Raw genomic sequence first — 13,989 nt, 5'->3', positions numbered from 1 at the left:
TCGGAGCCAGAGGAGAGCCCAACCACAGAGAACTTCCACTCTATGAGGGCAACCTCTGAGTAAAGTCCTTGCCTACAACCATTCATCTCCTCCGACCCCCGCCCAGCACTAGACCGCGCTCCTAGCACCGCGCCTCCTTCCGGAGCCTCCTCCCCCGGGCTGGCTAGGGGTGAGCGCCGGGGTTAGTCAGTGCGCACGTGACGCGCGATGCCCACATGACAAGACCGTGGGCGGGGGAGGGGGACAGCGGAGTGAAGAAGGGGAAAAGTTACAGAAGACCCGTCAAAGCGCCCAAAGCAATTTGTCCCTTTCCTTCCTCGCCAGCAGTGGCTCACGGATCCCTAAGGGACAGCTGGGAACTCAGGCGTCTCCAGCCCAGCCCCAGAAACGCTGGACGCAGTTCTCCGCTCACCCCACCACCCTCTCTTTCCAGACCCGCTGGTGATGCCGCTGCACCCTAAAGTTGTTCCTTCCTTCTTTCTCTCCCTTCCTCCCTTTCCTTGTTTCTTTCTTTCCTTCCTTCATTCCCCAAAAGCTCTTCATCCACTTAGGGTGATGCCACTGACGCACATTCAATTTGCCCCAGGATCTCTGAGGAGGTCAGACCAGGCCGAGCACCTTCCAAAGGGGAGGGTCTAACTGAGCAAACAAAGTTACACGCCACACCGCAACCTGCCCCTCCCCTCCCTTTAGCCCCCAAGTGGAATCCCCGGCGAAACTCACTCGCACTGCGGGTCCCCTCTGGCCCCTACCCCATCATCGCGCAACACACCCCTTTCAACATGCGCGCCCACCCTTTCATTGCCCTGCGCCCCGAGCGGTCCCACCGCCCGGCAAAACACTGAGCAAGCCGCTGCGCTCACCTTGCTTGACACACTTGAGCCGGAGGGGGTCCTTGCAGTGTTTGATCACGGCCAGCACGTCCCTGATGGTGAGCCCCGCCACGGGGGTCTCGTTCACCTCCAGCAGCAGCTCCTCCGACACCAACTTGCTGCCGCTCTCATAGGCCACCTTTCCGGGCTTCACCTCCCCCAGGTAGGGGAACTGTCCATTCTCGGCGCCCCCCTTCAGTTCAAAGCCCAGCTGGCCCTCCGGGTTCCTGCCAATGACACTCTCATGGACTTTGCTAGTCCAGTGGCTTTTCTTTTTCAAGCTTTTGGACATGGCAGTGGGGTGAGTCGCCTCAGTTCCTGGGGCTCCTTGGGGTTGGGGGGTTGGTGGTGAGAAAATGAGGATGGAGGAGCAAGGGGGCCCAGGGGGAAGAACAGCAGACTTTGCCTTCTCCCCCCTCTATTCGGTGCTTTCCCTCTTCTTTGGATGGAGTGTGGACGAGGAAGGGGGAGGATGAGAGGGACGGCTGGGCAGAGGTAGGAGAGCTTGGGTGAGGTTGTGCTGTCCCTTGAATGACACTCAAGGCTGTGGCCCCGCAGCAGAGGAAGCGGTGGTGGTGGCGTCGGCGGCGGCGGCGGCGGCAGCCGGAGCTAGCAGTAAGCGAGCTGGTGAGCGGGTGCGGTGGGGGTGGGGAAGGAGGGTAGGGATGCCGGGGGCCACTCCTGCGTGGTGCGAGTGGGAACGCGCGCGCGCGCCTGGGTGTGTGTTGTTAGCTGATATCCATGGCAGCTGCAGTGGCAGGGTGCGTGTGCGTGCGTGTGTGTGTGTGTACTAGTTGTACTGTACTGGCATAGGGGAGGAGGCAGGGGAGGAGGCAGGGGAGGAGGGGCGCGCGCGCCGGGTGGGGAGCCAGGGAGGGCTTCGCCGCTGCCTCCCTCCCTCCCTCCGCAGCTTGACCCGGTAGTGAAGGCAGAGAGAGAGGCAGGCTGGGTCCGCCTGGCAGCCTACGGGAGGAGGCGGGAGCCGGGAAGGAGGGGAGCCGAGGCCCGGCGTGGGGAGGCCGGCAGGAAGGGCCTCGAGCCAGTGCGGACCTTTCTTCAGCCTCCGTGCGGCCGAGCAGCGCGCCAGGCTGCTGTGCGAGGAGGACGCGCTGACTTCCTCCGACCTGGGCTCCTATGGAGCAGAACTAGCGGGACCTGGACTTGTGGCGCGCCTGGTGCCTGGTGCCACATCTCGGGCTCTGCGAGCCTCCTGGCGTGGGATCCTGCCGTGAGAAGGAACTGGGGCGGGGGACCTGGCGGGGCATTGCGGGAGAAGGCCTGGGAGCCCTGGGAGACTTGTGGCGTGGGGGAGTTCACTGTGTAGAGAGGTTTCATGTCTTCATCTATACAGTCACTTATTTGTCTCAAAGTTCTCGAAATTCCCTCTTAGAGAAGGAGAAAGTTAGAGAACTGGAGGCTGCGTACCCTGATTGCGCAGAGGGGAAGCAGCCTCGCATTCCCCGGGGCAGGCCCCCGCCCGCGCGTCCCGCCAGTAGGGGAATTTAGCGGAGGGTTGCGGTAGTCTAGTGAAAGGCTATCCAAGGGTAAGGGGCTTCACTTTTCCCAAGCAGGGGAAACAGAAAGGGTCTACAGGGCTAGGGGTGGAGGGAACGGATGCAATGAGCAGCCTCCGCAGAGAAATGGACAATTTAACTAGGGACCTGCGGCCGAGAGAAGGCAGAGGCGCTCCCTTGCCCAGGAAAGCCACCAGAGTGGGCTTGTACCTGGGGAAGAAACCTTAACACGATCTGGCCCAACACTCCTTTAATCACAGAGAAAGGGGAGAAGGCTCCCGAGAGTGAAAATGGGACAGTCGGAGCTGGAACTCAGCTCGCTGATCCCAACTGGTGTTCCCTTCTTTTCGCCAGGTTTGCATCCAGGAGAGGGGAGGATAGGGGCAAAAAGGATGCAGGGAGGCTGATTTCCACTGGAGAGCTAATTTCCTGTGAGACATTAACAGTGATTTTTTTTTTAATTCCTGTAACTGGTAAATGAATTTCATTTGCTTAACTTTTAAATGATATGTTTCAGACAAAAAAAAAAATTGCACACCCACTTATCTCTTTAAAGCAGAGAATGAAAAGCACTGAACAGGTAGGATTCTTAATGTCTGAGATGAAGGTGATGTAGGAGGCAAACAGTACAGTTAAAAATGTTGAGTCGACCCAAACAGAAACACCAGGTTTCAATCCAGACTCTGCTGCTGACTGAGAATGTGATCTTGAGTAAACTGACCTTCCTGAGCCTCAGCTTTCTTAGTTGTTAAATGGACTTTAAAAATACTAATCTGTTAGGACTGTGGTGGGAATGAAATCAGGGAAAGCAGGCACAGCAGTGCTCTCCTGGCACAGGTGAGTAGGCGTTTGAAATGATAATTCCCTTCCTCTTTCCCTCTTAGGTATAACTTACTACTTGGGGATGAGGGGGATCAAATGTAGTCAGAACTGGAAGAGATCTTAAAGATGGTTTGTTTAACCTTGTGTCTTTTTTCACTTGAGAAAACAGATCCTCCATAAGTTGGCTGCACTAGTGGAGCTTAATCAGTGAGCCAGGGGCAGTGCCAGGATCTGAAGCCAGAGCTGCAAGCAATGCCCAGGAGTAGGCAAGACTTGATAGCAAAGCCTAATCTCACCCAGAGAAGTTGAGTGTTAGCATTATGAGGCATAGTTCTAAATAGAAACTCATCATGAGAACCGAATACACATATTGCAAAACCAAATGATAAGCTACCATTCATGGAAGATACTAATATTTATTAGGTTCTAACTACATGCTAGATGTTGTTCTATAGGCTTTACACATAATACTTCATTTCTCCTGACATTTTGATAAAGTAGGTACTGTTATCTCCTTTTACAGGTAAGGAAACTGAGGTATACAAGGATGAACTTTTGCAAGGCTACAAATCTAGTTAATGGTGAAGCTAACATTCAGACCCAAGTAGTTCAGCTCTAGACTTTGTCTCAGTTACTGAATTGAACTCTCTGTGCACTTACCATGTGTCATACCAGCTCTCAGTACATAGTGTCCGAAAAGATTGGGCCTGCGCTTTCTTTCAGGGGCAATTAGGAAAAAAGTAAACAAATGGAGCAGGATTTGGGCATAATAGCATACTTCTCCCATCCCCCAAATCCCAGAAGTGTCACTGGGGTGTGTGCCAGTTAATTTAGTGCTCTTCAACTTCACAGCCACCCTTCTTTGCCCTAAATTGTGACATTAGAGTTGAAATCTGTAAACGTCTTTATGGTCAGTTGGCACAATGTTTAGCTTTGTCAATAGAAGGTGCTAGGGAAACTGGAGAAAGAAAGGGGCTCCTTTTCTTGGTTCCAGTGCTTTCCTGCTTGCTCCTATGGTGTGGTGACCAGTGAGTGACTTTCTGACCAGTGGTGTGCAAGAAGGTCATGTTACATAATCTTCAGTAAATTTGGCCAGTTCCCTAGTGTGTATCTTTCTATGGAGTGCCACTGGCATGTCAGTGGAATGGCTTCCTAGCAAGTTTTACTGAAAACACAGCTGGTGGTTTCCTCAGCAGCCCAGTGTGTGACACCTTAAATTTCTGGGTCATTAAGTGGATCACAGCCATAGTATTTCCAATGAAGTCCTACTCTCAGGCTTAGTAGGGTGGCGGGTGGGTAGGGGGAAGTTCTTCTTAGTTATTCTCTCCTTGGGTACTCTCCTATAGCCTGACAGATAGTGACTATTCCCAATAATCACTATTGCTGTATTCTTTAGTGGGCTTTTTACCTCTCCTAATAGTTAACACCCTTTGACTGGATCTTGACTGATAAAAGTTGAACCCTGAGGAAAGCACTATCCTTGGAGTCAGAAATTGGGATCAGACTGTTTTTTTTTTTCTCTGTTTTGGTATTCCTCTTATTCGCTTTATTTCTCCACTGCCTTTACCCTTTTTGGATTTGATGCTATGTCAAGAAAAAATTATTTCATCACTGAGCACTCCGATTGTAGAGCAGAACGCTAAATATTGCATGCTATTCCAGAAGAAAAAAAGTTTAGGAATCCTAAAAGCCAAAGAAAGAAAGATATGAATGTATTCAGTTCTTATAAGAGTTCTATGAGATAGATGCTTGTGGCAGACATGGTCTCCACCCAAATCTCCTAGGATCCCTTTGGTTGAACTGAGTATCCTTCCTCTAGCTTCTGCATTCTTTTGCTTCTTGCAGCTTTCCCCAAGACTCTCTTTGGAGGAATGCCCAAACACTACTAGACTCACTTTGTCTACTGGCACAGAGAGCCAGACAAAACCACCTGCAAGTTTACTTCTTTCCCAGGATGCCCTTTGCCAAGGACTTTCCTATAGAGTATAAAAGACCAGCCCTCTTGCCTCTAGTAGCAAGAGAACCTGAGATGTAATTTACACCCTGAGACTCCCCTGTAGAATTATATTGATGTTAGGATTTTGCCTGAAACCTCCTCCTTCCCTATCTTGCTTACTGTGGTATGTGAGATGAGTTTTTCCCAATAGCATTTCTATAATAAATCACTTGCAGAAACAATCTTCATCTCAGAGTTTGATCCTGGGGATCCTGACTTAAGACATTACTATTCTTTCTTTTTTTTCTTTTACAGATGAGGAAACTGAGGATCAGGGCTTTTAAATTGCCCCAAATCACACTACCAATAGGAGGTAGAGTTGTGGTACCTTTTTTAGAGGGACCATTATTATGCTGACTACAGTACTGTAGGGCATACAGTTTCTTATCCACACTGTTTCTGAGTCCAGTCTGTCAATATCAGTACTCCACGATTATTGTGTTTGTTTTTCTTTCTCCCTTTTATCTCAAAAATCTCTATTGTGATGCCAGAGACACCTTTCTGAAACGTCTCCTTTTTTCTGTGTTTAAAACCACCCAGTGCCGCCCATTAAATATACAGCAAAGTCCAAACTCCTTATCCTCCTTGGATCCTCCTTTCCACACTTTTTAACTGTTCAGCCATATTTCTCCATGTACTCTGAGACTGGAATCCAGGGCAACAAAGCTAATGTGGGTTTTCCAAGATTAACACAAATGAAAGGAGGCCCCTTTATGCCATCTATTCTGGGTCCCTTGGAATATAATTAAAAACAGGAATTTCAACATTGAAATGTAATTATGTTCAGATAAGGGCAGTAAGGTACAGTGGCTTGAGCCAATCTCCAACCATGTCTGGGGACTGGGACAGCTGACCCAGGTGTCATACCTAAGGCTCAGGCCTGTGTCTTCACTTATCCTTTCAACCCTTTACTTCTTCCAGAGTTGAACGCCTTACTTTCCTTGGCTCACTAGGCCATTTCATGGTTTGTGTTTGCCCGAAATACAACCCTTTCCCTGCCTGGTCTATTTCACCCTCAAAGAAATACCTCTGGACCCACTTTCTTTCTTGGAAGCATTTTATGATTCTCATTTCTGTTACCAACACAGCTTTTATTTATGTCTCCATGTATCCTTTGCAGAAACACAACTTTCCAGGTTCTATGTTTTATTTGCATTGTTAGTGTCTGGCACATTGTCTGACACAGTGTAAAAGCTCAGTAGAATTTTGCCTGATAGCAGATGTGTCTAAAGTGAGGGTGTCCAAAATTTCGTTAAATGATCACTGCTTTAATATGAATTCTTAGCTGAGGCAGGAGAATCACTTGAACCTGGGAGGCAGAGGTTGTGGTGAGCCGAGATCGCACCACTGCAATCCAGCCTGGTGACAAAGAGAGACTCTATCTCAAAAAAAAAAAAATATATATATATATATATATGTATGAATTCTTATAGTATTAAACAATTATCTCTTTACACTCATAGTAAACATAGTAAATTCTGTTACAGTAACAGAATGTAGGAGAGCACCACTGCAATCCAGCCTGGTGACAAAGAGAGACTCTATCTCAAAAAAAAAAAAATATATATATATATATATTTTTTCTTTCTATAAATATGTATGAATTCTTATAGTATTAAACAATTATCTCTTTACACTCATAGTAAACATAGTAAATTCTGTTACAGTAACAGAATGTAGGAGAGCACATATCAATGAAGAAAAGACGAAATATACTTATCCATGAAACTGAGGTTAGGAAACCAGTGTCTTCAAGAGCTGGTGACAGCCCTGCATAAACACTGGGTCTATGCAGACTTGAGAGATGGTGATGACATGGTGAGACACAAACTCGATCTATCTCATAGTTTGTTTGTGATCGTTCCTATTAATAAACTTATTTTCACAACTGTTTCAATATTCACACAAAAATGTTAACCCAATCTGCAATTATACCCCTTGAATGTAAAATAAAACAAAAGCCCACAAAAAATATGAATCCACACTTAAAAGGTGGATTTATTTAGTACAGTACGGAGTTTCTTAGACTTCTCTGTCACTGTCTCTAACAATGACATACTCACCTAACCCCACCGAAAGCAACTTTATTTTGTCTCTTTTCATCTGCAAATTCATGTGGATTTTAAATTCTACTCTTTTATAGGTTCATATTTGTACTATTATAAAATGTGACTCTCTCTCTCTCCAAACTTTGCCTAAATTGCAGAATGATTTTTCCTGTTTATTCAGTGGTTTCCAGCTTTCCTGGCCCAGTCCGGGATTCTACTCTTTTGCAGGTTTATATTTGTACTATGATAAAATGTGACTCTCTCTCCAAACTTTGCCTAAATTACAGAATGATTTTTCATGTTTGTGCAGTGGTTTTCAGCATTCCTGGCCCAGTCCGGGGACACTGTGGGTATATCAAGCTTAAGTCCAGTAACTGGAAATACAAGCCCAAGTTCTGGAGAGTTCGAGCTGCAGAGATAGATATGGGGACACTTTCAACCTTGACTCATTGGCCATAACCAGCAGAGTGGAAGATATAAGAAGAGGAAAAACATTGAACTGCAATGTTATAACATCCTTTACTGGGCAGAGAAAAGAGGAAAGACCAGGAAAGAAAACTGTATTACAATGTGAAAATGTAATGTTGAGAAATTCAGGCATCTTGGGGTTAGTGAGGAGAAGTTTTAGGGGCTTAGACTCTTCAAATCACATGTACAGAAATGTGTATTTTATCTGACATCTTATCAAATGACATTTATAGTGCTAATCTTTATCTCAAGACTTCACATCTTTTGGTGATTGCATCTTTTAGGTTTATAGCAGTTAAGTTTGCATGAAAGCACCAGGGCTGTTTCATTTCAGTCAAGAATAATGTTCATAGATTGTGCTTCTGCATTTCATACAACTATTTTAGAACTTGTTTTATGAGGGAATAATTGGTCCAACTTCTATATAACTCAGGAATTTACTCTCAAACAACACTGTCAATTAGTTACCTATCTCTCTGCAAATGATCTGGGAACATTGAGAGGAAAGGAAGGAAGAGGCAAAATCTGACCACTTAAATCTAAGCGTATTAGCTCATTTTGGTTGTTAGAAAGTCCTGAATGATGTGACTTTCGTTCTTGTAAAACACCTCTTTGCATAGATTCATGGCCCAAACAATATATAAAGAGTGGAGAAGGAACCGCAGTTGCAAATAGTTCAAATCATTGCTCCATCTTAACTGTGCAGTTCAGTGTGAAGAAATTTGATCATCTCAAAAAAGATAACAGGAAAAAAAATAATGTTTTGTTCTGTGACTTTAAAGTTTTGCAATATTTTGCATACATGATAACGGGTACTTAATAAGAATCCTTGATACTTTTGTTATTGTATTCAATGTATGCTTATAATACAACAGGATCGTATTGTTTGGGATTTGGAAATGTATTCTTTCTTATGCAATCTTATGCAGTGATACTGCTTGAATATAATTATGTGAATTTATCTTTCTTTTTTGTTGTTGTTGTTTTGCACTCTATTTGGTGTCTGTCAGTCTTTTATCATCAGTTTATATTCTACTAAACTCAAAAAGACAATCTCATACCTTTTGTAATTGTAGGCATTCCTTACTAGATTTTTAAATAGACTTCAAAAATTCAAGTACTTTGATTTCATGCCATCAAGTAGCTGGATCTATTCTCCCCGCCCACTGCCGGCCCCCCCCCCCCACTTTTAAATGTTAGTGACTAGTTCAATTTCTGTCGCTTTCTAGTTTGTGAATTCTAAATCTTTTAAAACCATCTTGCCATTTTTCATGCACTTATCCTTACAGAAAACTCTATGAAATACTACTTATCTCTTATTTTTATGTTTTAAACTACTTTTTTATGTTACTATTCCCTCTGCTTTCTAAATGCACATATTAATTTATTCTTTTTATTCTCTGTAGCTCTTCTCAGTATATGAATTCAGTTTCCCATCAATCCCTATACAATTTTACAAAATAAATGTTAAGTATTCTGTTATTTTAGTATATCTAGTGTCCATATTCTAATTTTGCCTCTTATTTTTAAAATAATTTTATTATTGATTTAAAATGACAACAGTTTCAATTTCAAGAAAGTGAAAGGAAACCAAGGAATAATATTATGGGCTTAAATTTTATCGGTGAACTTGTAGGTGAAGAAAAGGTTTTGGGAAGGAAATGAACATATTATACTGCAAAATAGTAAGGAACAATCAGATGTGTTTTCTAGTTTCTGGAAAAGCATGTTTCAAATTCAACAACAAGTTCATCATGCTTAGATTGTTGAGAAGCAAAAATGCTGATGAACACTTGGAAGCAATGAGAATGTAATTCTAATCATACTGTTTTAATAATTTTGCAAAACTCTCCAAACGCTACTCTGTGTGGATGTCTTTCAGAATTTGACGAATACTAGTGGTCTTATTCTGCCCTTTTCTCTCTACCACAATATATACATTGTATCACACACATATATACACAGTATTATGTGTGTGTGTATATATATAGTATTACATGTATTGCACACACATACACATTTTCCAAATATTACATATAATTTCATGTAATTTATAGACCTATTAAGGCCCAACCATTTTCTTGGATAGGGGATTCTTTGGAAGTCCAGCTTAAATAAAGCCCTTATAGAACTTTTTTTAAATTTATACATAATCACCTAAAGTAACATTATCTACTGAACTCTTAGTACATGCTACCTGAACCTTTTATCACGTTTCTTCCTGGCTTGTATTACAACACTGTTGACATATCACAGCCTCACTTCTAGACTTCTTTGAGAGCATGACTCATGTTTGTATTCCTCACTGAGGTTGAATGAATAAGAGAAACTACAGTAGTAGGAAAAAAAACTGCACATGTAGATATCAGTGAATATGAAAGGGTCAAATGAATCTATTATAGTAAGCACAAAATCAACTGACACCAACAAAGTAAACCCCAAATTTTTAATGGTATTTTAATAGATCAAGAGGAACAAGCAGATTGCTATCTGGGAAGTTGGTAAAGTTTTGAGACAGTTGTCTCCTACTTTCTCTATCATGGGGAGTAATTTTAAAAGAAAAATGGAGGATAAGTTTCTTTAAGAGAAAACTGTAGCTTAAAACAGGTCATGGGATAATTAGAAATAATTTAATTGCTTTAAAGGATTTTAATCTTTCAACTGCTCTCAATTAGATCCTAAGGCAATAAAAGAATCAGGAGGTTCGGAAAACCATTGTCTGTACTCTCTGAAGAAAAGTGGACATTAGGGGAGTCAGTTGAAAAGCGAAGCTATCACCATTTTCTAAAGAGGAAAAAGGTGAACCTCACAAACTATAGATCAAAAAAATAGGACATCGAGAGAAAGAATATGAAGCTCGCATAGGTTCACAAAGAATGAGTCAAATCAAACAACATACATTTTTATTTATAAAGCATGACTTGTTCGTTGTCAATTCATGTTAGCTTAATAATTAGGCATTAATGCCATCACTGCAATGCATATGTCAGCAATGAATAATCAAAGGCCAGGCTTCCATCATTCTGTTTAATATCTTGGAGTAATGCTTACGTTTGCAAATGCTCTTTTAACACATTCTCCATATGCAGCCTGTCCAGCACTGCACACAATAGACCTGTTACTTCCCCCTCACAAGCACTCCTAATATTTCATGTGCTCATCCAATTGACTTCTCCCACTGGTGCCTCATATTGAATTTGTAGAATCACACCTGCTCCTTTCTCAAAACTCTGAGTTTTTTCTTAAATAATTCACTGACTCAAAAGCTGTCAGATATTTGAAGACTGCTCGCAAAATTTTAATGTTATAAATGTATAATGTAAATGTAATCAAGATTTGTATAATGTGCAATGTACGTTAATAAAAGTATGCTGTGAATAAATACATATACAATTCAAAATTTTACATAAATATGTGATACAATTTAGCTCATATTCTTTTTTTTTTTTTTGGTGGTGGGTACGGAGTCTCACTCTGTCACACCCAGGCTGGAGTGCAGCGGCACAATCTCGGCTTACTGCAACCTCTACCTCCTGGGTTCAAGCAATTCTTCTGCCTCAGCCACGTGAGTAGCTGGGATTACAGGTGCCCACCACCGTGCCCAGTTAATTTTTTTTTCCTATTTTTGTTGTTTTTAGTAGAGATGGGGTTTCACCATGTTGGTCAGGCTGGTCTTGAACTCCTGACTTCAGATAATCCACCTGCCTCGGCCTCCCAAAGTGCTGGAATTACAGGTGTGAGCCACCATGCCAAGCCTAGTTCATGTTCTTTAAGGACAATTGTGAATATTTTTATGTAGTGAATTTTCATTAAGATATTGATCAGTTAATAGCTATATATGTTCCATAAATCCTATCTAGTTTCAACCTTAAATTGTTTGCATATATTTTATAGTGTAGAGATTAGGCATTTTAATAAAGTTTTAAAATTTCCAGGACATACTGCTAATGACTATGCTCTCTACTATAGACCACAATTTTTTTTCTATTGCCAACAATATTTTGATAAGGATAATAAGGAAATAAGGAAATGTTTCCTTCATTTGTTAACAATAGGTGTTTGAGAATTTTAAAATGAAAATTGAAGAAGTAAAAGACACCATACATTTAGTTTGTTTGATTTTGTGGCTTCAAGAGTTCAATAATTTATTGAAATATTTTACAGACCAAAAGAACAACATATATTGCATTTGTAAGCCCCCACATATTTTAAAGGATAATGGTTTATGTATGAAAATTCCCTGAAGTTTACACTTCATCAGGAAAAGCTAAATAAAAGAACTTTACATTTTCCTAGGACTAATAATAAGATTAATTTCCCAATCCTCTTCTCTGGAGACAAATGTAGGTCTCTCTTGAAAAGCAGAAAGATTTGCATATGAGGTATGATTTAGAGGGCTAGAAACATCTTTTCCAGTCTCCCCAAAATGTTTCACTATGTTTTATCATACTAACTGATAATTTTGCACTGAAGTGTTCTTTCTGAGATAAGAAAATGCAAATACTCTGAATGGGTCTCTTTGCTTTAGTCATACTCATATGGCTACTACTGAACAAAATATGTTCATTACAGGATGAAGGGAATGTTGCCAGCCAGCAAATCCCTAGAGTCTGCACCACACCAAACGTTGCTTAGCAATTTCCACGATATTCTCAGTCTAATTTGCAAAGATCAAGGAGATGTTTGTGTATGTAACATAAAGTTGTAAAGTTGGTATTTATTGTATGTTTCTGCATTGAAAGCTTTACAAACAAAGGAAATGGAAAGCTAACAGGTGGATATGATAGTGTGGTGCTACTTTAGCTGGATGGTAAGGGAGGGCTTCTCTTAGGAAGTGTTTTAGGCCAGGACTTGAATAATGAACAGTATTCAGTCATACAAAAATCTGGGGGAAAGCCTTTTCAGGCCCAGGAGAAATGAATAATCTTTTCATGGATACAAGAATGAAAGTGAACATTACCTATTCTATGTCCTTAAGTGGAAAGTTGGCTTGCCAGAGAGTAGGTAATTTTCACTTTGATTCTTTTATGCATTCAATTATACTTCTACTTAGGTTGGTTCATAAGGGCTTCCACAATTTGGTTCTTACTTAAAATTTAAAACTTTCCTAACCCATTTCCACCGTATATTGTGCTAATCCAAGCATTTGTGACTTTGCCTATGCTGTTTTCATTGTTTAATATTCTTCTCATGCATTCTTTCTTTCCTGATAAGGAACTCATCTTTGAAAGTCCCCTTCAAGCATCCTCTCCTTTAGGAGGCCGCTTCTCACTGTCTCCTGCCTATGACCCATTGAATTGTTCAGTTTTTAAGCTACCATTGTCTTGTGCATTTGACACATTGCTTTGCAATTACTGATTTACATGTCTGCTTTTATCACTGGTGAGGTTCTTTAGGAGAGAGACGTTATTAATTCATCTCTGGGCACATATGGTCCAACATATTAAAAGTACTACAGGGTGCTATTACTATGTAGTATGTAGTATTAGTAGCAGTTACTCAACAAATCATTTTTAAATAAGTGAATATAATATCTTTTTGTTATTGTGATTTAACATAAGATAGAATTTATCTTCAGAAGTTTGCATGATATATTTGTTCTAGTTAAAAGCCAATAGCCATTAGAATATTACCATCATTTAATGTAAAATAGTAAAATGTTAAATATAGTTCATATTTAATGTGAACTAAGCTCATAGAAATATTCTGTAAACATTGAGTAATTATTGACATACAATTTTAAATTCAACTTTTCATATAATAAACCTTATGATATATTTTCAGCCTACTTTTAAATATATTGGCATTGAGAGCCAGTTACTAATTCATTGAATTCATTATTTCTTTTTAAGTTATAGAAGTAGAATTATGTTTGAGACATTCATTATTTTTAGTAGAGACAGGGTTTCACCAAGTTGATCAGGCTGGTCTCGATCTCCTGACCTCAAATGATCCACTGCCTCGGCTTCCCAAAGTGCTGGGATTACAGGCATGAACCGCCACACCCAGCCATCCCTGTGATTCTTTAAGTACTTCCTTGTTTTCTAATGTACAAGATGTTCCATATTATTTTGTTATTTCTTTTCCCCAGCTCTGGAATCTGCCTTTCCTTCAAGGAGCCTTGGTTCTTTCTAGTGACAAATTATATTTAGAAACCAAGATCTGGGTATTTGACTTGATATTGCTATTGGCCATTGTTTCTAGTCTCTTTCAGTAGACAGAACTAAGAAATGTAAGAAGAAATATTTGAATGTATGTATATGTAATAT

The 13,989-nt window shown here is 41.3% G+C and overlaps 1 protein-coding gene and 1 long non-coding RNA gene across 2 annotated transcripts in view; one reads left to right on the top strand and one right to left on the bottom strand.

The window, feature by feature from the left end:
• Positions 1 to 1,643, bottom strand: part of MAGI2 (membrane associated guanylate kinase, WW and PDZ domain containing 2) — a 1,457,999-nt gene extending 1,456,356 nt beyond the window's left edge. The window contains exon 1 of the mRNA XM_011927762.1: positions 864 to 1,643. Within this exon, the coding sequence (XP_011783152.1) occupies positions 864 to 1,164 (301 nt within the window). The 5' untranslated portion in view covers positions 1,165 to 1,643. The remainder of the gene's footprint in view (positions 1 to 863) is intronic.
• Positions 1,644 to 1,841: 198 nt separating this feature from the next.
• Positions 1,842 to 8,786, top strand: LOC105501685. Its single transcript, XR_001000223.1, has 4 exons — positions 1,842 to 2,100; positions 2,741 to 2,859; positions 6,857 to 7,022; positions 7,563 to 8,786. It is a non-coding gene; the product is annotated as an uncharacterized LOC105501685 (long non-coding RNA).
• The last annotated feature ends 5,203 nt before the right edge of the window (positions 8,787 to 13,989 follow it).

Source organism: Colobus angolensis, unplaced genomic scaffold (assembly GCF_000951035.1).
Source record: "Colobus angolensis palliatus isolate OR3802 unplaced genomic scaffold, Cang.pa_1.0 Scaffold74, whole genome shotgun sequence".
Lineage (NCBI taxonomy): Eukaryota > Metazoa > Chordata > Mammalia > Primates > Cercopithecidae > Colobus > Colobus angolensis.
Note: the sequence above shows the minus strand (reverse complement) of the source record. Positions and strands in the feature narration are given on the sequence as shown.